This window comes from Protopterus annectens, chromosome 1.part1, assembly GCF_019279795.1.
Source record: "Protopterus annectens isolate FY-2018-M chromosome 1.part1, PAN1.0, whole genome shotgun sequence".
Taxonomy (NCBI): Eukaryota; Metazoa; Chordata; order Ceratodontiformes; family Protopteridae; genus Protopterus; species Protopterus annectens.
The window spans coordinates 118,700,901-118,726,147 of NC_056726.1; the positions used below are offsets into that span (position 1 = coordinate 118,700,901).

General features: G+C 38.2%; 1 protein-coding gene across 1 annotated transcript in view; it reads left to right on the top strand.

Annotated features, from left to right (window-relative positions):
• Window positions 1–25,247, top strand: part of LOC122814238 (dynein axonemal heavy chain 5-like) — a 3,525,594-nt gene that overhangs the window by 1,078,947 nt on the left and 2,421,400 nt on the right. Inside the window, exons 33-35 of the mRNA XM_044086840.1 lie at window positions 4,923–5,035; window positions 19,594–19,693; window positions 24,145–24,258. Coding sequence (XP_043942775.1) covers window positions 4,923–5,035; window positions 19,594–19,693; window positions 24,145–24,258 — 327 coding nt within the window. The remainder of the gene's footprint in view (window positions 1–4,922; window positions 5,036–19,593; window positions 19,694–24,144; window positions 24,259–25,247) is intronic.

The window sequence follows — 25,247 nt, forward strand, 5'->3', positions numbered from 1 at the left end:
CCTGTGCAAACTTTGTCCCTGATAAGACACATTCAGTGCAGGGTCTGATTACACTGGATAAATAAGATATATGGGGATACAGCATATATCAACATTGCTCCTGATTACACACATTCAGTGCAGGCTATGGTTACGCTTACGAAAGTAGCTGTATGGGCATGTAGTCTGTGCAAAATTTGTTCGTGACTAGACACATTTTGCACATTTTATGATTACACTGGAGAAATAGTCACATGATGATATAGCCTGAGAAATCTTTCACCCCTGATAATATACATGAAATGCAGGCTCTGATAGTCATGAGGAAAGTTGCCATGAAAGGCAATAGCACATGTAAACTTCCCCTCTGATTGTACATGTGAATTGCAGGCTCTGATATTCATGAGAAAAGCTGCCAAATAGGGCTATAGCATGTGTAAACTTTACACCAGATTATACGTGTGAAATACAGACTCAGAATAGTTTAGGGACATTAGTCACAAAGACACCCTGGCTGTGTTCTACATGAGTTACAGAGTGAACTGGCACCTCACCTGTGTGCCCTGTTCAGCCACAGCCTCAACTCAGGCTTTGTCCCTACCAAATGGCGCACTGCTACAGTCATCCCTCTCCACAAAGGAGGAGTGATTACAAACCCTGGGAACTATTGCCCCATTAGTCTGACGAGTATGATATGCAAAGCTATGGAACGCATCATCATGGACCTAATAAACAAGGATATAGAGAGTCCCCAAACTCTGGATCCCACACAGTTTGGTTTTGTGAAGGGTAGATTATGCCTGCTCAACCTGGTCGACTTCTTTGAGTCAAGTCACTAGAGCTGTGCATGAAGGCAGGGTAGTTCATACAGCCTACCTTGATCTGGCCAAAACCTTTGATGCCATTCCCCACTCAGGAATCATAGAAAAACTCACTAAAGTAGGCATCAACCTGTATATCACTAGGTTGGTTGCAAACTGGCTCACAGATAGAACCCGCAGTGTGAAAGTAGCTGACTCTCAAGTCAGACTGCTGACCTGCCACAAGTGGAGTCCCACAGGGTTCGGTCCTGGGTCCTCTCCTGTTTGGTATCTACTTCTCTGAAGTCCAGGCCAACACAAAGGGACTCTGGCTGACAAAGTTCACAGACAGTTGCAAGTTGGGAGCTATTATTAACTCCCCAAGTGATGTTGACATCCTACAGAAAGGCCTCACTGAGACCAATGACTGGTGTCAGAACCATGGCCTTAAGCTCAATGCCAAAAAATGTATTGTCATCCCCTTTGGGAAAAACCCAGTTCCCATGAATTGCCACATCAATGGTAGTCCACTGAACACAGAAGGCATTATAAGAGATCTGGGAACACAGGTTGACAGCAACCTCTCTTTTGATCACCAAATTGCCACTGTGATTATAAAGTCCTTATATGTGGCACATCTCATTACTAAGGGTTTTGCATCCTGGAAGAAAGAAGTCATTGTCTCCCTCTACTCTTCCATCATTAGGCCAGTCATCGAGTACATTTCTCCATTTGGCATGTACCTCACTAGACATCTGCAACAACTTGAGAGGCCATAAAAGTACCTCACAAAGAGGATCGTAGGCCTTAAACACTTGTCATATATGGACAGACTCAAAAAACTCCAACTATTCTCTCTCTTATTGCCTACTTAGAGGCGATCTCTGCTTGACTTATAAAGCCATGTCTGACCTAGCTCTGTTAGAAATGCTACATCTAAAGAAATACCAAGCCCTCCGCACCACATGCTCCAAAGACCTCTACCTCATTATTACAATCAACAGAAAATGCTGGAGGGACAGGTTCATAACCCGGAGACTGCCCATGCTATGGAATAGACTTCCCATACATGTCAAACAGAGCACTTCACTGGCACTCTTCAAAAGAAATCTTGATGAGTGGATGGGAAATAGAAAATTCACCACAGAGATCACTCCAGTGGCTGTACCTGACAGAGGCACTGGGAACTAAGGTCGGGTGGCATGATGCCAGGGTAATCCTATGGGCTAGGCTTGTAAAGACTCCAGGTCCATTAGCCTAGTACACACCTATGTACCTATGTACCTATGTGGTAGCACAGGCATAGACTACATTTCCTCTGTCACTTTTTAAATTTTGCCATCATGCAGTAGATTATTAATAATCTAAACATATTTCAGCTCTAATACACAAGTTATGAAATATTTTATTTTGTGATGATACAATTAATTTCAAACCATCAAAGGTTTCCCAAGTTTTATAGTAAGTGTTGAGCTGTCCCATATGCCTATCATACATGTTAGCACATCAGAGTACATACCACATTTAGATCTTCTGACTGCCATGATGGCATGCAGGAACAAAGTAAATTATGCTTCTCAAATCCCCATACAGAAAAGGTAAGGGAGGCTTCCATATCTGAGGATGAAAATTCTTCACTGTATATACCATGAATAATATGCATTGTAAAATGTATGAGGTACAAATGCTTCTATGATTTTAGGAAGAGATAGTATTATGCTAAATGCTATAAAAACACGCCCAAATTTCAGCACCCCTTTACTTCATAAATGCACCCTTATTATCTCAGACCCACTTATTCAGTGCAAAAGGTAAATGGGAAAACCTGTCACTGTCATTCTGTGTCATATTACAACAGATGTCTGTGGCATTGTTTCAAATACTTCATTGGTATCCTATCTCTGCAGTGCATTTGGAAGCATATCTGCATAGGAATGTTTAGATTTCCAGGTAGAAACAAGGAATTAATGCATGCATTATTTATGTTTGTGTCATATATATCTCTTTTACCACTGGTTGATATCTGTTCTTTAGCCTCAGTGGGGTGTTGAGCAGCTGAATCTTCATTATCCGATTCTATGGTGGTTGAACTGTCTGGATGTAATGCCTGCAGTCATACAGCCAGCACAATGTTATCTAAGATAGATATTGTTTCTCAGGTCACTGAAGAAAAATTATACAATAAAATAAATACTATTATAAATTTAAATACAATTGCCTCGCATGGATACACTAGCTAGATTTATGTGGCTGTGGCAACACATGCAGTTATCCAGTCTGAGAGCTCCTACCCTACATCTGTCCTCACCTCTGGTAAGTACCAGGACTGGTACTCCTACATCATGATATAGAGAGGGACAGAGTGCTGTCCTCTCATTCATCACAGTACCCCATGTACCATGCAATGCCTTCATCAAAGAATTTCCCATAGTGTGACTGACCAGAAGAACGGTCTACGGGAGCTCCCTCTCAGGCTGCCCAGTGCTGTATGACACCTTTCCAGCATGTTCAATACATATTAGGGAAACCTGACAATTGAGTAGATGGAGAAAATCCAAGTAGATCATTAGCAGTAATAAAATGATACTGATAACTGCATGCCACGTAACGTACACAGTTAAACGTAATAGAGCTGCAAAGTGCCAGTAAATGGAATACATGCTCACTTTATTTTATTGACATTTGGCACTCTTTTCTGCCATGACCCAGTTAAGGATGAGACAAGAAAACATTGCTGAGTTTAATTCTTATTATACTGTACAGAGTTAACCTGAAAGCACATATGAAAAATGTCTATATTATGAAATAGACTTAAGGGGTATGAGTTAATACATTCATTTCATTAAAAACACAAAACATGGAATTGCAAAATGTTGAAAACTGAAAATATATGAAAACTTATTTAATGTAGGGGGCAATCCCCCCTGCACCAACCGTATGGGTGGGTTCACCCCCACACCTTCTGCTAATTATATATATGAAGTATGGGATCGTACAACAGTGGAGAGAGAGAAAATGACATTTCCAACATTTTATGATTCAATATTTTGTGTTTTCAAGCAAGTGAATGTATTTCTCTTAGAGGTACTGGTTACGATGTGGAAATGTATTGAATTAATATAACAATGAAGAGGCATGCTAGCAGACACATATATATGTACAGCAATCAAAGAAAACATGAAACGTGTGATGAGTACATCATACAGCATATAAGGAAAATATAAAATGTATACTTAGCCCAACATATTACAAGATAATTGTGCCTTCTCATTTGGCCTGAATGCATCCACAAAGACTTAAAATGAAAAAGTAAAAAGTCATAGACATTCAAAAACCATATATTTATTTTATATTTATTCTGAAATTACAGCAATAAAAAGGGAGCAGAGTGAGAAAAAACATAAAACTCACCTTCCTCTTCATTTCTAAGTCTAACATAAATTATTTTAACTCATCAGCCTTCTTGTTTCAAAGTTCTTAGTGTCATTTAACTGCATGTCTCCAAACAGTAGGTTTCCCATTTTTCATCATTCATGTGATAAATACAATTCATTCTCCTGTTCTTGATGTTTTGGTGAAATAAGCCTAAGTTATTGGTTGGAGGTTGGAATACATGCATTGTAGAAAACATTAGCTGCATTTTGTAATGTCTTCCTGTTTATACAAATTCAGATTTAAAGTTATTAATGCAATCAATTAAACCTGAAATAATATAATGTAACATTCTGTATTGTGCACTTCTCTCAAAAGTATTGCTACATTTGGTAATTGCTGCTGTACAGTTTTGTTATATCCTCTTTGGTTTTTAAAATGTACAACTAATTGCGTCTGTTACACTTTTTTTTTTCTTTGTGGATTATTTTCATCTGGACAGTACCTGAAAATGGTCAGTTGTGATCAGTGTACTACCCCAGTAAATAAGTAAATGAATATCAAATAAATCAGACAAAACTGGTTTATTTAAGTAACTCTAGATGAAGCACAGAAGATTTTCCGTTGTACTGTCATTGTGTGGTATATCAGAACTCTGTATTAAACAGGATATCTTGAATTTTCCAAGCTATAGTTATTCATGTTTGAATAGGATAATATTTTGAAAGTATTCTTACTGTATATTTTTTTTGACTTGGAACTGCTTGCCAGAGCTTTATGGTTGAAGTTGTCCAGTTTCGTATTAAATTCGACACAGAAGGTCCAGCAGCATCAGGTGTGAGTCCCGAGGAAGCAGTTGCACGACTTCATGACTTTGAAGAAGAGTAAGTTCCTTTACTATAATATTTATGTAGGCCTCTGTTGGAAATGACATACAGTATAAAGGCCGCAGAGAGAAGCTGGAGAAAGCATAGAAATTAAAAATGTCAACCCTATACAAACTCCTATATACACATTTTCCTTTCTATCAGCGGATAGTGTACAACTATCCAGTCATGAAAACTCTGTTTTCACTCCAAATATCCATCAGAATTAAATAAAATATGGGCCTAATCCTTGAACATAAACAAAAATGATGACCAGGATGGTCAGGGGACATAGATAGATAAAGACAGTCACTAAACATAGAACTCTCTAAGGGATAGTGCAAAATAATAAACTGTGGTGTTTTGTCGGGTAAAATAAAGAAATAACAAAAACACCTAACGACCCTACATATCAATGAGCATTTAATAAAGAAACATGCAAGATTATGTTCTGTGCTATCAGAATACTTGCATGAAAACAGATGTTGATGATATTTTCATTTATCTTCTTTGAGTTTATTCCATAGGAAGTAACGTCACATGTAATAGAACAAGGAGAGCTGTTTTTATCTTGCTTACAGAAATAAATGCAGTTACAGTAACTCTGTTCCAAAAACGTTTTATTTTGGGATGCCTGTAAAATGTGCACTTTACTTCTCACTGTGACCACAATGCTTTCAGCACATGGCTTCTACCTATGCCAACAACAAAGAGGAGCTACCCAAGTTCAATAAATAACTTTCTTTTATTTTCCATGTGTTTCTATTGCAAAAGGAAACCATTCCATCCATAATTTATTAGACTATTCTCACTCTTCTGTTTTTTCTGTGTTTGTACTTCTTTCTGCTCTAGTCTTCATATCTGAACTGTATGTTTTCTGGGATGTCGTAATATTTCTTCATTTACCCTATTCATTACCCCACTATTTCCTCTGCTGTTAGCCTCATTGGAGAAGATGACCTTCATTTCCAGCCATCTGCTTCATTTATTCCAAGTCTGCTATGTGTTCTTATTTCCCTGTTAAATTTTGTGAATCAGGGATGACCCTACTGAACAAAACATCTTTATAAAGCAGAAACCAGAAAAACAAAAATCATCGGAACCAGAGCAGAATCCATAAAAAACTTTAATAAAAGCTAGTATCACACTTTCACAAACAGCTTCTTCAGGCATTTAACAAACAGTTAAAAAGAAATCTTTCTATAGCAAAGGTAAAAATCACATGATCAGAATCAATTAAAAATAAATTAAAAGTTAAAGTATCAACATTCAAGTCACTTTACTGTGCGACTCACGTAAAATAGGCTTTGTACTAATGGTGCCATTTAAGCCTGGAAATACATGAACTCTAAATCTAATAATCCATTTCAATTCTTCCTTTTCAGTTAAATTAACCATATCTGCCCCTCTAATCTGCTGACATATAACTTGCAAAATCATAAATTTGAAATAATGTATTATATTTGTTCAAATAATATGCTTATAAAGTGCATTAGTCTGTACTTTCCTGTTAATCTCTGACAAATGATCCTCTATGCATTCAGGGAAGAGAGCAGGAGGAGGATTTTAAGGATAGGGAATGACCAGTGGATTTTAGGGTTAGGAAACAGGAAGGGAGTTTTAGGGTTAGGGAACAATTAGAAAACTTAGGTTTGAGGAGTAGAGTTGGAGTTTTAGGTTCAGGGAGTGATTGGGGACTTTAGGGTTAGTAAAGTGGAGGGGCGTTTTAAGGTAAGGGAGGAAGGACTTGGGCTGGGGTCTAAGTGGGTGTTTCAGAGTTAGAGCTTAGGTTCTGGTATGACCATACAATCTTTTAAAGTCAGGTATTTTGAGATCTATGTAGAAACAAGTAATTGGGCCAGTGGAGTTTGAGCACTTGCTTTTTCGAGTAAATGGCAGCAAGTAAATGTGTCATAAGCTTCTAGCATGTGTGCATGTGTAGTAAATCCACAGATATATGGTCATCCTTCATCTCATTGATAAAAATGAATGCCATCATCTGAAACGCAAACCACTCCTTACTGACCTTATAAACCTAAATACCTGCAGTTGACTACCATACCTATTATAAAACGGACTAATATAATCTACTACTGGGTGGTTGATCTTTAGGTATTCTAATATCTGCACTCTGACCTATCTAGAGCTCTGTCCAGTATAAAAGTCTGGACATGGAGCGACAATCAGTATCCAACTTATGCTGTGTAACAAACGTGCTATATAGTGTTTTGTATTTTAATTCCATTAATAGTATAGCACAGTCCTTATTAAAACTCATGTAGGAACCAACTGTGTTTCCTATACACTTATTATCTCCCTCTACAGGGACATGGAAATAAAAAGTGAACTAGCCTACCCCAAAGAATAGGAGAATTAAGAAAAAATAAAATGTAGGTATTACGGGGATTTTGTTCTATAGCACTGGATATGAAAAAAATGACCCTATTTTTATTAGGTGTGTTATTATCTCTACGTGTGGGGCATAATTAATTACAAAGTAGATATCATGTAGCATGTTCTCACTCTTTCTTCCAAACAATGGTCACACATACATTTTCTTTTTTTTTTTTTAAATATTTTTATTCATTTCCAAAAACAAGAAAACATGAATGCAGGTTATTTATGACAATGAAGTATTTACAAATTATTTAAAAAGGTAGGCTAAAACCTCTAAACAGATATCAAACATTAAAATCAAAATAAAGTATTTACAAGGGTGTCTATTGTTGACATATAATTGACTTTCTATACAATTGTTTCCTGATTATAATCTGCTGCAGTCATTATTCTCCAGTATTTCAGTTACTTTTTGCCATGCTACATATAATGATGTAGTTCTTTCAATTCTTCCTTTAATAGTGTTCATTTCCAATTGCGATACTGCTGACACCATATTCATGAATTGCTTAAAAGTTGGAGAAGCTTTGGATTTCCAGTTTGATGTAATGTTCTTCCTTGCAATAGCTAGGAGAGTCCATAAGATTACATATTTTGTTCTTGGCACACAGTCGGGTAAAGGTGCATTAAACAAAATAATAGATTTGGAAATCTGGAATTTATCATTGAATACCATTTGCAGAAAATAATTTATTTTATCCCAATATGGTTTAATCAAATGGCATTCAGAGAACATATGTTGCCAGTCTGCTTTTATTGATAAATCACATCTCCAGTAGCCAATATTTTTCTTAAACATAAGTTCCATTTTATGAGGGGTTACATAAGATCTGTGTATGAATTGCCATGTAAAAAGTCTCCAATGTAATGAAAGTGATGTCTGCTTTGGAGAGAGAAGAATTAGTTTTCTATCTCTGCCATTTGGCACATGGCCATTAACTGATCTATAATAATTGCATATTTTGTCATTATTATGCATTTTATTTTTTGTTTGTTTTATAAATAGATGATAAGTATCCCTTTCCAGTAATGGGTTGATTCGTTAGTAATATTATATGTTCTATAAGGTTAGGAACATTTTGTCTTATTGATGGTTGCATTGTTTCTTGTTTGCTTAATATATACGGTCTTAATTCTTGTACATGTAACCACGAACTATCTTCCATATTTAATTTCTGTTTAATCTGGTCTATTGTCAGAGGTTTTCCAGAGTTTAGCAATTGATGCCAATATATTAATCCCTTTTCTTTAAGCATGTTGACTACTTCCATATTAAATGTTATTATATTACATTTTCTGATGGTCAGTATTCTGTAAACAGTTGTTAAAAAATGTACCTTAAACTCCTTTTCTGTCAGTCTTGGTTTCATATCCTGTATTGTATTATATTTTTAGAATGCTGTAAACAACCTCTGGACCATTAGATATATTGTTATGAGTTGGTGAGGATGTCAACTGCTAGCAAGAAAAAACAAATGTTAGCACTTTTGTTTCTGTATTAACAAGAAACTAGGACATTATTTTTAATTTGCAATAAATGTCTAAAAAAAGCAATTTCCTTTGTATTTATTTGTTTATTTATTTGCATTAGTTTACTGGAAAGTCTGATTGGGATGAAACCCCTCTTTAGTAGATGCCTGGGGAGAAAAGCTCCATAACTAGCAATCATTCAGAATATATAACTTTTAATTAATGTTACAGTATGAGGCATTGAACAAAAAATACAGACTTGACAAACTAAAGAGAAAGGAGTTGTGTAAATAATTTTAGAGTGGCAGCATGTTATTCCATTACCATTTTTTTTAAATATGTAGAGAAGCAGAGTAGCTACAGAAAAAAATGTAGACTGTAATATTTAGCTACAGAATGTATCAAAATCCTTATTTGTTTGGTATTGATATGTTAGTGTAAGGGTTATATAAGGGTAGATAAACAGGAACAGCACCTTTACTGAAATAAGTATATTTTTGGGTTGGCCTTAAAATGGTGATGGGTTATTGATTCCTCAAAGTGATAAAAGGATGGAGTTCCACTGTTAGTGGCATAGTGAGACTACACATAATCACTGTGTGAATTATAGGTGGGGTAATACATGTGAACAAAACTTTCAGAGGAACTGAGTGCTCATGAAGGGTAGTAGGTTCATAGGTTCATAGGTTGGTACTAGGCTATCAGCTCTAGGGCCTATACAAGCCTAGCCATAACAATTCCCTGGCTATTTCTTCCCACACTATTTAATTCCCTGGACCCCTGTCTAGCAGGGTGACTGACATGATCCCCGGGGTGAATTTCCTTTCTCCCATCCAATCGTCAATGTTCCTTTTGAAGAGGGCCAAAGAGGCACTCTGTTTGACATGTATGGGCAATCTAGTCCAGAGTCTGGGGAGTCTCTGGGTCAGGAACCTTTCCCTCCAGCATGTTTTGTTTATTGTGATGACAAGGTTTAGATCCCTGGAACGTATGGCTCTGAGAGATTGGGATTTCTTTAAGTGTAGCATGTCCAACAGTTCTGGGTTTGACATGGCCTTGTATGTTAAGCAGAAATCGCCTGTGAGTAGACGATATGCGACAGAGTATAGCTGGAGTTTTTTAAGGTGGTCAGCGTAGCATCTGCTTTAGGCCTGTGATTCTTTTAGTGAGGTATTTCTGCTGCCTTTCCAGTTGTTGCAGATGTCTTGAGAGGTGCATACCAAATGGGGCTTTGTATTCTATAATGGGTCTAATGAGGGATGAGTACAGTGAGACAATGACCACCTTTTTTCTGGATGAAAAGCCCTTATTGATGAGGTGTGCCACATAGAAGGATTTCCTGACTATTGTGACAATGTGGTTATCGAAGGTGAGACCACTGTCCACCTATGATCCTAAGTCTCTTATCAAACTTTCGGTGTTTAGTGTACTGCCACCTGTATGGTAATTCACGGATACATGTTTTTCCCAAAGGAGATAACTATACATTTCTTGGCATTGAGCTTAAGCCCATGGCTCTGGCACCAAGCATCTGTTTCTGTAAGGCCCTTTTGTAGAGTATCCACATCATTTGGGGATTCAATAATGGCTCCCAGTTTGCAATCATCTGCAAACTTTGTTAGCTAGAGTCCCTTAGTGTTGGCCTGTACTTCAGAGAAGTAGATGCCAAACAAGAGCGGTCCCGGGGCTGAACCCTGAGGTACTGCACTTGTCACTTGTCTGGAGCTGGATTTGGAGTCAGCTACTTTTACAGTGTGGGTTCTATCAGTAAGCCAGTTAGCAACCCATTGGGTGATGTAGGGATTAATGCCCAGCTTAGTAAGTTTATCTATGATTCCAAAGTGGGGGATGATGCCAAAGGCCTTGCCAAGGTCTAGATAGGCTGTGTGGACCACCATACCCTTGTCCATGGCTCTGGAGACTGATTCGAAGAAGTCAGTCAGGTTCAGGAGACAAGATCGGCCCTTCACAAACCCAAACTGGGTGGGGTCCAGTGTTTGAAGGTTGCCAATGTCTTTGTTTATAAGTTCCATGATAATACGCTCCATGGCCTTGCAGATAAGGCTTGTCAGACTGATGGGACAGTAGTTTCTGGGATCCAAGGTGGATCCCCCCTTGTGGAGTGGATAACTGTAGCTCTGCGCCATTCAGTGGGCATGAAACGTGAGGTGAGGCTATGATTAAACATGACACTTAGGTGAGGTGCCAGTTCATATTGTAGTTCATGTAGTACACAGCCCGGGATGTCATCTGGTCCCATGGATGCTGTATTCTTAGCTTTGGAGAGTGAAGTTTCTACCTGTGTGGCCATTATTACTGGAATTTGGCAATCTTCCAGTATTGAGATGGGCCATTTAGGGGGTGAAAAGGGGGTGCAGCTGGCACTGAATCGATCTGCCAGGATATTGGCAATATTCTTGGGATTAGTATATTTAATGCCATGTTGTTTTAGCTCAGAGCAGATCTGAGCATTGCCATTTAGATTCTTGACATAGTTATAGAATGCCTTGTGGTTGTCTTTGGAATCTTTGGCAATTTTATTTTCGTAACTAGCTTTGGAGGATTTTATGAGGGATCTCAGTTTCTTACTGAGGCTGGTAAGGGAGTTTTTTGCATCCTCGGATTTTCCTCTTTTCTGCAACAGTTTCTTCCTTTTGTTGTAAAGTTTGTTTATGGCAGGGGACCACCAGATTGGCTTCCTTTTTTTGGATGAGAGCATCTTGGTTCTATTTGGGATGGCACGATTCATGCATGAGTGGATATACTCGTACAGTGCCTTAGTATAGCATTCAGCAGTTGAACTTTCAGTTCCCGTCTGTATGAGTGTCATGAAGTTTCTCACTTCTGACTTGAGTAGTATGAAGTTGGCTTTGGAGAAGTTTTTTATGGAGGTTTCCTTACTGGGGGGTGGGATGTGAATGTTAAGGGTGACTAGCTTTTGGTCAGACCTGACTAATGAGGGGGTGACCATAGGTGTGGAGCATCGATTCCCATGTTGGTAATGACCAGGTCTATGATATTGGAGCCCCTGGTGGGACTATGGATTAGTTGATCCAGGGCATTGGAATTTATGAATTCCAAGAACTGTTGGGCAAAGGTGTTGGTACATGAGTAGTTTTCCCAGTTAATGGCAGGGTAGTTAAAATCACCCAGTATTAGGGTGTTTGGTTCTATCTTAATATTTTCCAGTATGTTCTGAAAGGTGTAGTGAGAATCTTGGGGTATGGTGGGGGATCTGTAGCAAGCTACAATTTGGATTGCAGTCTTACCTAGTGTTAGTTGCACCTGGAGAATTTCAGATGCATTGTGTTGGGCAACTAGCCTGGTGGTGTGAATATCTTTGGTGAATATTGACACTCCTCCACCTTTAGTGTTTTGGACCTGGCTTGTTGGCCGAAAAGTGTGGTAAGAGTTGTAGCCTGGTATTGCAGGGGTGCTCTCTGGAGCCTTGAACCAGGTCTGTTACTGCACAGATATCGATGTTCTCCATTTTTAGGAGTGCCTCGAGAGAGTGCATTTTGAGGTTTAGACTTCTAGCATTACCTTCAGATTTTGCATGCTTGTACCTGTTACAGTGGTGGTTTTGTCCTTTGAACTTTGCCTAAAAAAGGCACTATAGGGGTTGCAAGAGCCTTAGCCAGTAACCTGAATCCCAGGGGCGACAGGTGCAGACCATCTCTGGCAAAGCATCGTGGTCTGTCAATCATGTTGTCCCAGGCAGACAGATACTGGATCCCCTTTGAATGACACCAGAAGCTTAGCCAATTGTTGAAGTCATTCATTTTGTCCTTATATTGTGGTATCATTCTGGGCGAAGGCAGGATGCTACTCAGGGCTAGGGTCATACCTGCCTGGGCCACATGATCCAAGAGCTCTTCCATGTCTCTTTTCATGTAGTCCAGGGAGATACGTCTCTAGTCATTCACTCCAACATGGACAATGACAGAGTCATATTTGTACTTGTTGTGGAGTGACTTGAGTGCATGCATTATGTAGCGGATCCTGGCACCCGACAGGCAGCTGACTGTAATTTTCTCCTTGTTCAACCTGGTGAGAGGGACATCAGTGTTTCGGACTATAGAGCCACCTATGACTAAAGTGCTAGGTACATTGTCTTTCCTTAGGGGCTGTTGCTGGGTGGTACACTGGTGTTGTGAACTATGTGACACTTTGGTTATGATTGGTGTTTGTTTGTGTTTCAGCTTCAGAGGTCCTTGTTGCTTGGGCAGGTTACAGTTAAGGGCCTCTGCATATGTGGATTTAGTGTTGCTATATGTGGATGTTGGTGGTGTGGGTTTAGAAGGGCTATGTGTTGCTTGAGGTGTAGTGTAGGTGTTAACCTTCTCCTCTTGACTGTCTAGCACAATCTTGGGTGGAGAGAGCTTTGCTTCCATTTTGGCTATATAAGTGCATCTCTCACAGGTTGTAATGTTGGGTGGTAGGAAGAGAGGGTTGTCTGTGTACATGAGGCAATTGCTGCATTGCCCCTGTATGCCCAGATTCAACAGGTGGACAGGAGCCATCACCAGAAGCTGACCCTTGGACATGCCTGGTTTGGTGCTTTTTTTTTTTTTTTTTGTAAAGTACAGGAGCTGTTTTCCCTTACCTTAGCAAGGTACTTTGCAATTATAGGCTGTTTAATGCCTACTATTAATTTCTCCTTATTAACAAAGAGTGTTGAGTGCTTGTATCAGTTTAAGGCTTCCAAGTGCTTTCCAGCAGGTATTAGAGAAAGTGCTAGTCACAGGGATGCTTAAAGGTAAGATGAAAGAAAATGCACACTGCAGTGTGCACTAGAGAAGTTAGATGTGAAAGTAAGTAACTTAAGTTTTATCTGTTTAAAAAGTTAAGGTTTAGTGGAGAGTTACTATTTTTAAAACAGTACCATTTGCTGAGGGATTTCAGTGAAGGGCATTTATCAGGGGTGTGTAAAATGCAGTGAATTAGTTTCATTTGGGTGAGTTTAAGGAAATTTGGAAATTTTAGCCAGTGGAATTGTGTAACTGCTATACACTGATGAGTTTGTTTGTAAAGGTCACTGATACATTTTGCAGTTTTGTTGTATAACTCTTCAAGTTTTGAGAACTGGGCTGATTGTAAGTTAGTAAAAATGAAGGCTGCATAAGAGGGTGCTGGCAGTAGTAAGGTGGTTGCTGTATGTTAATGAACAGAGTCAGTTAAGAACTATTTGTCATAGTATTTAAGGACAAGTTTTTTATGAGTTTCCTTGACCATTTGTTGAATGTGTAAATTGATTTTCAAATTTACATGTGATGATAAATATAAGAGTTTGGTATTGAGAAAGTTTAATATTGCTACCATTTCATGACATAATGCCAAATCAGATTTGGTGTTGGGATTACTTTTGGAGGTGAAGAGATTGTTGTTTTTTTTTTAATTAAAGAATAGTTTTGAGTCCCCATGTTAAGTTTCAGTAAATATAAAAGACCACTGGGTGATGCACTGTAGTTCTGTAAATGTTTTTAGTACATATGATGGTAGACTCTAGACTCATCAACATATTGAACTGGTGTAAAATTTTCAGAGGCTGAGGGTAGGTTATTGACAAAAATGTTAAATAGACAGGGACCTATGATGGATTCCAAAGGCACACCTACATGGCTATGAAGAAATGAGGATGTTGCTTACTGCCATTTAGCTCTTTGTGTCAAAATCAAATGGGAGAAGTGAAGAAAGGGCCTAGCTGTAATGGTCTAGTGAGGAGATTATAGTGTGAAACAGTATCAAATGCCTTAGATAAAGAAATACAAAGGCAGATGGTAATGGACAGTTGTTTTTCAGTGATGATGGATGGTGCTGAGAGATAATATAAGGGTAATATCTGTGCTGTGATAGGGGTGAAATTCCTGGTAAGTTGAAAAGACAAGAGAGGAGGTTGATGGAAATAATGTAGTGGCTGAGTATCAATAATTTTTTCCAGGATTGTGGAGAGGGGGGAGGAGAATAACTATAGATCTGAAATTGGATGGATCCACACAACTTCCACCCCATGTAGAGGATGGGATATATGATTGTTTCTGGCAGTGAGAAAATGATCTTCTTGCATTTATCAGTTAATGAGTATAGGGGACACAGTATACTATGGCATCAGTGGCTAGTTTGAGATATTTAGATTAGAGGTTGTCTGGAACTAGGTTGATCAGCTTCAGTTTGGAGACACAATATATATTGGAAAATATATAGTGAAGGTAGTGGAATTGGTGGCAGGTAGCTGGGGTTTGGGAAGGTAAGATAGGGAGATAGCAGCATTAATAAAGTGGTTACTGAAGCCACTGATGGTATTGTATTTAGTGTTAGTGAAGTGGAGAGTTTCCCTGGTTTGATAAGATGAGAAATGCCTGATCATAATTTCTATGGAATGTAACAAGGAGGTTTTGATAATTAGATAAGTATGGTTTTGTCTGAAATTACCTGGGATTTGATTATATTTCTCGTCTTATGGTAGGAAAGGAGGATTGTTGGAGTTTTTGTTTACCTGCCAGGTATTTCAGGTCTTATTCATGATTTGTTTGTGGCAATATATAGCAGGGAGAAAGGGCTAGATCAGATACATTTTCTCCTTATCGGAACATGCTTGTTGAGCATACTTAGAAAAGTATTCTTGAAATGTTAGATAGCATCACTGAGGAGTAGATGTTTTAGAACTTTCCAACTTCAGAGTCTTAGACCATCTTTGAAAGTATCCAAATTAAACTTAGAAAGATTCCTGAAGTAGTTAAATGGGACTTTGATTTGCAGATAGAGCAGTGATGGAAAAGGAAGGGTGGTGGTCATCTAGGACATTTGGTAAAGAATTATTTTGCTTTATTGCTGGGATTAATAATTAAGATTTAGTGAAGAAATGATTTAGTTCTTGAGGCCTTGTTAAATCTAGAAGATGTGGTAACAAATTAATAAGTTGGGTAGAATTATAAAGTTTTGGGAGGTTGGTGGAAATCACTGGTAGAAGAGAGGGGTTCCAAGAGATCCAGCTAGTATTTGCATCTTCTAGTATAACTAATTCATGATATGTACTAGCATAGATCTTTTTTTTCTCTCCCTGGTAAGGTAGCAAAACTTCATATGCATTAAATTCTGTTCTATTTGCAAGTGCTAAAAATCTGCTTCACTTCCATATGCAATAAAAATGCCTTATGTGTAATTGTGATGCCCCTGCACTGTCCCAGTAATCAAGGAGCCTCATTCCTTACCACTGGCAACAGTAAGGGATGTACACAATGGGAGGATGACAAGTACACACACAATAAAGTACAATTTCCCTTAAGAGTACACAGAGATCACAGTCAGTCTGGGGTTGGCGTCTCCCGCTTTATCCATATCCCCAATAAGACTCCCCACTGACATGGCTATAGAGTTGAGTCCTTAGCCAGGGTTCCAAGCCAAGTCCTCCCAACACTCTCTCTGTCCAGCCAGTCCTTCATGTCCCGGCCCAAACAGCTGACACACACACACTTTAAGATTTGATTTTAAGTAAACACACACCTGGAAAAGGCTGGCACAAGTTTACTAGCTATGACCCATTCTGCCCAGACTATAAAATAGTTATGACTGCCACCAACCCTTCTTTATCAGCTGCTTAATACCCTTACCAAAGGGTGACCAATCCTACTGTGTAATATTACTATTATCCAAATGATAGTTTTGACCAAGCAAAGCTATTGGAGTGGCCTGTACGGTGTCACGAAATACATATGCATGTACTCTTAGAGCTTAAATATCTCTAAACAAACCAGCCACAATTAAAAGGTTTAAATATATTTAATAATAAGTAATAAAAGAACAAGACAATACTCAATAACTCAACACAGTGACTACAGAGTTCAGAATCACAGAAAATATTTTAAAACAACATTGCAAGACAGTCTCAAATAAATACAGAAAACATCTAAACTAATCTTTACTATATTCCTATCTATCGCTAAAAGAAATTACTGTACCCTAGTTACTTACTATTAGCAAGCAAGTGTAGATGATGATGTGTGGATGTTCTTGTTAGGTCCAAGACAAAAAACAAAATGCACAATGTCTTTCTCTGAGAGAATTCTTAAATTACTATCAAACATTACTGTTGGGTCAGCTTGGAGGATATCACTCTTTGTCACCTGTCTTCAGTTCCCAGGCTAACAGAAACATACTCCTCTGAGTTAAAAATATATATCTCTCAGATTTGCAGCTGCTAGGAAGTCACAGAGCAATAAAGCACTTTACATTTTAAACATAGTAAATACTTCTCTCCAAGACAATAGAAAAAACATCTAGCTCTAGGCATTCTGTCTTCTTGCTGCAATGAAACTAACTTTTATAGTACATCATAAAGCATTTAATTTCAACTTATTTTCTTGAAGTTTTGTAAGTTAATCTTCTATGTTCCAGCAGAGTAGGCTGTGGTTACATTCTTGAAGCTCAGTACATAACATACAGTTCTGTATAAACCATATCAATATTCACAAATGACACAGGATTATTTACAAAATTCCAGATAGCTGGGCTAGCAGTGTTGCAGTAATACCCTTATTATTGTTTACCTTCAAAAAAATATCCACACACATGTGCATGTGTCTGCGTGTGTATGTATTCAAAGCTGCACCATTTACTTAAATTCATCAGTTTAGGGTGTCCCACAATACCTCTTAGGCCATATACATGTTTGCAGCACAGCACCATCTATAGTAACCACATACATATCTTCCTGCTGGTTACTTTTCACATGTTTTGTAGAAAATCCTCATTAACCCCTCATATAAGATCTAAGTCATTTCACAAGAGGCTGCAAATACTCATCTGAGAGGAACCCCACTTTCTCAAACATCTAATCTAATCCTGAAACTATTTATCTGCCAGGTGATATGGTCAGCCAGGACTTTATGAATTTTTGGGATGCAGTAAATTAGTGCTAAGGTATTTTTGTCAGTTACCAGTCTTTTATCAACTATTTTGTCCAGCAAGTTATCTGAAAAACATGAACCTCCCCTATAGGCAATGAAGCTATTTTGCACTAGACTGTATTTCATGCTGTTGCAAAAACGTATACATATCTCACTCTATACTGAATCATTAAAAAATTGCTTTGCAAGTGAAAGGTGTAAAAACTCTTGAATTTTAAAGCTTCCTGTCATTATTATTTTATCTATGGGTGACCTCATGGGCTTATTATCCAAACTGTGTACTCCTTTAGGTGTGGTAGAAAAGCATTTTACTTTTAGTTTCCTTTGTAAATGCCATATATCTATGCATACCTCCCACAAGCTCAAAAATGAAATTGGAATATATTTTAAACCATTGCTTAATAGGGTCTTAGTTAATGGGAATGTGGCAGGTCTGATAAATTATTTACTGTTAGCTTATTTATGGTTGGCATACTCGCATTGTTTTGCTGTACATTTGCTCTTAAATCACAAGTCCATTTCAGATGGACATACCTCTGCCTTGATCCCCCCTAGGGCTTCCAGAATCTTGGCACATTTTTATTACTTCTCCTACTTACTGTTGTTTCTGTATAAAATGACCAGGAGCAATGGCAACATTTTCCAGTGCCTCTTAATATTACGAATGCCACTTCTTCTTCCTGATATCATCTCCATCTTACTGACAAGTCTACATCAGTATGAACACATTTTATACCCCTTGCACTCAAACCAATTAGATATGGAGAAATCTATGCAATGACTTAACCTTATTTAAGAGTGCACTTTCATATTGCTTCGGGTTGTATAGAAACCTTACACCTCTTGCCGTAATATCATTACATTGCCCAGGCTATCAAATCTCATTATATTTGTACTGGCTTTGTTGGAGCTAGATGCTGATATTTTTTCATCATTCAGTATTAGTATATCTGTCTACTGCAAAGCATATCCTTGAACTGCCGCTTCTCATTTATGTTTTAGATTAAAATGCATAGTGAGGAACATGTGTGAGTGTTTCCCCTTGTCACTCTAAATCCTCTAGAAACAATTATTTATGTTTTGTATTGTTTTAACAGTTGCAGACTGAATGTTGTATTAATCATCCTGAAATTGGTTCAAGAGTTGTTCTGCCTTCATATGTTTTCCCAGTCCTATACTATCCACTGTAGCTGCCATACCAGCATTTTGCCCAAATATTTTGTGTATTTGCTCTTAACATTCTACTATATATTTGGACCATATTGTCAACTAAACTAAATGCATGACATTAACAAAAAATACATGCATGGCTATGATTTAAAGTTCCAGTATGACATCAGAAAACAAATAGAAAAGCAGTATTTGCAATTTTGAAATGTTATTATTTACATTCAAATAAGAAGTACCCCCACCACACAATAGTACAAGGGGCCTTTAACATTCAGATTATTTAACTATAACATGATTTTTTTAAAGAGAAAATAAATTGATCTGGATCAATAAATGTTCAGAAAAAAAAAACAATAATGGAAAATCATTTCCAACTACCATATTCAAGTTCCCACTTATTTTAGTTACTACAGTAAAAAGCTACACTATAGCAAATGTTGAATTAAGAAATTGTATATGAAGTCATGCAACAGTTGTTGGAAGTACCAATTGCTTCTAGTTATAATGCAAGTCATTGTTAGCTGCCATATTAATAATGTATATGTTATTTGGAAAGGCCTTGCTATGTATGAATAATTCACTGCAACTCTGAAACATTTCAATTTTAACATCTCCATGTGTATTATGATGCAGATATCAAGTTTATGATTCTAAGAGAAGGACCCTAAACTCAGTACAGAGACTTTTTGGCTTGATTCCCAGGTCATTTCCTGAACTCGACAGGACTGGAAAGGTAAGCCAACAACATTCTCAGCTATATTAATATAATATGGGACTGCTGAAGGGAATAAAGGTATTTGTATGGGAGAAGTGACAATTTCAGTAACAATTTCATTTTCAGATTCAGGCCTGAAAACAAGAAAATGCAAGCAAGCAATCATAGCTCTGATTATATGAGAGAAAAGTTATATAATCTGAATTCTGTATTCTGACTGAATTATATGTACAGATTAAAAAAACTGTATAGTACAGTAAGTGATCATAGTCCACCACCATAAATCTTCACCTTTAATCAAAGGGAAATTTTTAGTTTTTCCAAGGCCCTAGTTCATGCAGAAGTATTTAGTAAACAACATTCAAACATGTTGAATGTTTGAATTTGTACCCCTGTACTCTTCACTTATCAGACCAATGATTGAGTACAATGCCCCATTCGGAATGTACCTTACCCGACACCTGCAGCAGTTGGAAAGACCCCAAAAGTTCCTCACCAAAAGGATAAAGGGGCTCAAACATATGTCATATGCTGCCCGACTGAAGAAACTCCAGCTCTATTCAGTCGCATACCGTCTGCTCAGAGGTGATCTGTGCCTGACATACAAGGCCATGTCCAACCCGGAATTAATGGACATGCTCCACCTCAAAAATCCAAATCCACCAGAGCCACGAGAGCAAGAGACTTAAACCTCAACACGGATATAAATAGGATGTGCTGGAGGGACAGATTCATCACCCAGAGACTCCCTACACTATGGAACAGAATCCCAGTCCATGTGAGGAAGAGCCCCTCACTGACTCTGTTCAAGAGAAATCTTGACGAGTGGATGGGAGATCGTAGGTTTACCCCGGGAATCATCTCTGTGTCACTGCTGGACAGAGGCACAGCAAACTAATGGGTATAGTATTCTCATCCTAAGGGGTGGTGAAAGCCACACACACTCTGGCTAGGCTTATAAATGCCCTAGGGCAGATAGCCTAGTATGAACCTATGAACCTATGAACCTATGAATGATAATCAAAATACAACTATTGGTTGTCACATTTTAAAAGCATTTTCTATATTATTACCCGACAGGAGGCCCCGTGGACTATGATGTTTGCAGATGACATTGTGATCTGTAGTGAGAGTAGGGACCAGGTTGAGGAGACCCTGGAGAGGTGGAGATATGCTTTAGAGAGGAGAGGAATGAAGGTCAGCAGGGCTAAAACAGAATATATGTGTGTAAATGAGAGGGAGGGTAGAGGAATGGTGAGGATGCAGGTGGATGAGTTTTAAGTACTTGGGATCAACAGTTCAGAGTAATAGTGAGTGTGGAAGAGAGGTGAAGAAGAGAGTACAGGCAGGGTGGAATGGGTGGAGAAGAGTGTCAGGAGTGATTTGTGACAGACGGGTACCAATAAGAGTGAAAGGGAAGGTCTACAAGAGGGTAGTGAGACCAGCTATGTTATATGGGTTGGAGACGGTAGCACTGTCGAAAAGGCAAGATTCAGAGCTGGATGTGGCAGAGTTAAAGATGTTAAGATTTGCACTGGGTGTGACTAGGATGGACAGGATTAGGAATCAGTATATTAGAGGGTCAGCTCAGGTTGGACAGTTTGGAGACAAAGCAAGAGAGGCGAGATTGCATTGGTTTGGACGTGCTGAGGATGGATGCTGGGTATATTGGGAAAAGGATGCTAAGGATGGAGCTGCCAGGTAAGCGGAAAAGAGGAAGGCCTAAGATGAGGTTTATGGATGTGGTGAGAGAGGACATGCAGGCGGTTGGTGTGAAAGAGCATGATGCAGAGGACAGGAAGAAATGGAAACAGATGATCCGCTGTGGCGACCCCTAATTCGAACAGCCAAAAGAAGATGATGATTACCCACCTTCTTAAATAAATATTTATGAATGACTTTGTTCTGATGACATTAGGTAAGACTTATACACACATACAATATGCTATTGGCTTAGTCCAAGGGCAGCATAGGGAAATGTGTTAGCATGTACCAAGCAGGTAGTTGTTCTCAGTATATGAGCAAATAAGATACATGCCGGACTAACACTGCTAGCATGTTTATGGATAACTGTGAACTAACTCAAATTACAGTTACACAGGTGCTCATGGTATAGACAGCTTTTGCGTAAGTAATGCTTCTGAAATGGTAAGTCTGTGTGGGTGTGTGCAATTCCAGTGGGAAACCTATGTATAGGCAGCTTTTGTGTAATACTTCTGAAATAGTAATGTGTGTGGTTGAGTGTGTATAGGGCAGTTGCCGTCTTTGAAATTCCAATGGCAAATATTTATATATATATATATATATATATATATATATATATATATATATATATATATGAGAAAATCTCAGACCTCTCACACACACACACACACACACACACACACACACACACACACACACACACATATACATATACACACACACACACACACACACACACACACACACACACACACACACACACACACACACACACACACACACACACACATACATATACACACACACACACACACACACACACACACACACACACACACACACACACACACACACACACACACACACACACACAAAGTTTCACTTAGTCACATACACAGATATGTAGCTAGCTACACCTGTGCCTGTTGCTGTCCCCACATCTGTTGCCACCCTCTCAACTTTAATTCAAGGAGCAACAAAAAAGCTCCCCTGCTCCTCCCCACAAAATTAAAGAGCAAGCAGCTGCTACAGGTTATGCCACACGGGAAGAACTAAAACACTTCACTTCTAATCACAAATGCAATACCAGCATTCATTTCAGAATGACAGTAATACACTGAAAACCAGGTAACATCTGCTAATCTCATCGTCTAATGCTTTGTGCTTGAAGCAAATGTCCCCTTATTCCCACCCTAACCACACCTCTGCACATACATGTTAGTTCATGTACGGTGTCCTGTTACAGTATAACAGCCATATAAATGCACTGACATGTGAGGGTTAACTGTACTAACACCAGTACAGGGCAATATGTTCATGTATCATAGCGTGACTCCATAGCTACAATGAATAAATGCCCAGCAGAGATGCAAAAGCATATTAGTATAGAGAAATGGACGTGAAGTGTAGTGGAGTTCAGACATTTTCTTAACTGTGCTGCCTAAACTTGCATTGTGCATTAGTCAACATGATTCTGACTGCATGCTGCTGTTGTCACTGCATGCTGCTGTCACCAGACAACTGTTTGCTGCAGCATATATGTACACACAGACACACACAAATGTATGTTTGTGTGTGTGTGTGTGTGTGTGTGTGTGTGTGTGTATATATATATATATATATATATATATAGAGAGAGAGAGAGAGAGAGAGAGAGAGACAGCGTGAAATACATGCATATAGGTGTGTGTGTGTGTGTGTGTGTGTGTGTGTGTGTGTGTGTGTGTGTGTGTGTGTGTGTGTGTCTATTCTACTGCTGACGTGACTGTAATATGATCTACAGTATGAGTGTGTGGGTGGGTGTGTGTGTTTGTGTGTGTATCTGTGTCTCTCTCTTGGAAAAGAAAGTCACATGTGACAGATCATTGGGACTTCGCAAGATTATATTAGGAATATAAGCTGATCCACTATGCAGACTGTTATAGATTTAATTGGTTAGACATCACTAGAGCATATTAAGCCAGCTTCTCTAGCATATATGGCTAAACCCTGACTATAACCAATCAACCCACATTTGATTATTAGCTTGAGGACCTGTTATATCAGGCAAGGCCTGAGGTAGGAATAATGAGGATGAAACCGCTCACCTTTCCCAGGGGTGAGGTCAAGGGATGACATGTGGGTGGGCCTATGCTGCTCACTTGGTCATGGTGGAGGCCAGACCAACAGAATGTTGAGCTAGACTTGGAAACATTTAAGAATCTGTTAAGAACATATTCTAACATATCAGTCAACAAAATAATCAAATTGCATTGAAGTTATCAGAGCTGCATTTAAATATTGAGTCTTAATGACTGCTGCTAGACCCAAATCAGACTATCATCTAACAAAATGTCATTTATCTTCTTTCATCTAAACTTGTACCACAACAAACATAATTTTGATTTTGGATTGAATGAGTTAAATATCCAAACCTTTCCAAACTAGTGATTATGATACATATCTTTCAGTAAATGTCCATTGAAATTGCACTAAACAGTTAATGGCATTTGCATTTTCACTCAGGATAAAGCTTTATTTCAGTAAACATTGCTGAAAGTGTAAAATAAATGTCATTGAAGTATTTCCTGAATTAAAGTTCCCTACTTTGAGCAATTCTTTATACAAGCAAGGTTTTACATTATATAGGAAAACAATCTGGGCTTAAAATGTTGCTCTGATGTTAAAGAAGTTTGTGATGAAGGACTGCAAGATCACAGTACCTTGGTAAGGAAAAAATGGCATTTGTTCTTCAATTGTATTTTTATTTTTTTTTATATACATAGGACTTGAAGCATTTGGGCACACTGTATGAGCTCTTCCAAAAGTTTATTCATTTTGACCAGCGATTCAGAAACATGCTATGGGCAACTGTGGATCTTCAACAAAGTAACAAAGAGGTCAGTTCCATATTTCCATTCTACATTATGTAGTGTTATACCTAAAACTGTTTCTATGCATCATATGAAATAGATGTCGGTTTACTGTGATCACTCATGATACTTTATGTAAAGCTGAGACTGTATTTATTGGCACATTATCTAACTGCGACACACATTAGGTGCCAAGGTGAACCTTGCCAAACAGGCATAACTTTGTGTGGTCATGACAAGTTTAACATAATGATGTTTACATCTGTGAATAGTGACTGAGGAGATAGCATGCTACAGCGGGGCATACAGAAGTGCTGAAAATCTTCATGTTTTTTCATCTTTCTCAGAGCCCCTAAAACCCACTTTCTATACACATGTAAGTTCATACTCCCTAAAGACAAAGGCAGCACCGTGTTTGGGACATTTGTCTACCTGTGTTACATTAATTTATTTGATGTTATTTATTTGCAGTTTGTTTACCAGGAAAGATCATTGGGCTGAAAAGAGACCATTTTCAATGGAGGGCTGGGGAGAGAAAGCTGCATGTATGGTTTTACAATAGAGAAATCATCAAGTCTTACATTTAATACACAGTTTTAAAAAAATAACAGAAACAAAGTGACATAGAAAAAAAATAGTAACAGAAACATTAGTAGAATTGCTCTAACAAAGCTTTGTAAGGAAATATAGAAAATATCAAAGTGACATTAGAATAGTATAATAGCGAAATCACGAAGGCTTTTCTTTGTTGAACTTCTGAATTGTTTACACTAATTGGATATACACCGAAAACTTTATCAACTTGCATGTGAACGGATTATATAATTTAACTTCTCTCTGCAAAATAATTCAGAAATGTATTAACCTAGCCAACAACAGAGAGTGTCAGTGTACTACTATGAATGCAAATAAATGGCTTCCTATAACACCAAGAGCTCCATTTCCTCCTCAGCATACTTAACTTTCAGTATTGCATAACAGATATATCCTCACTCCTAAACCTGTTACAATTTAGA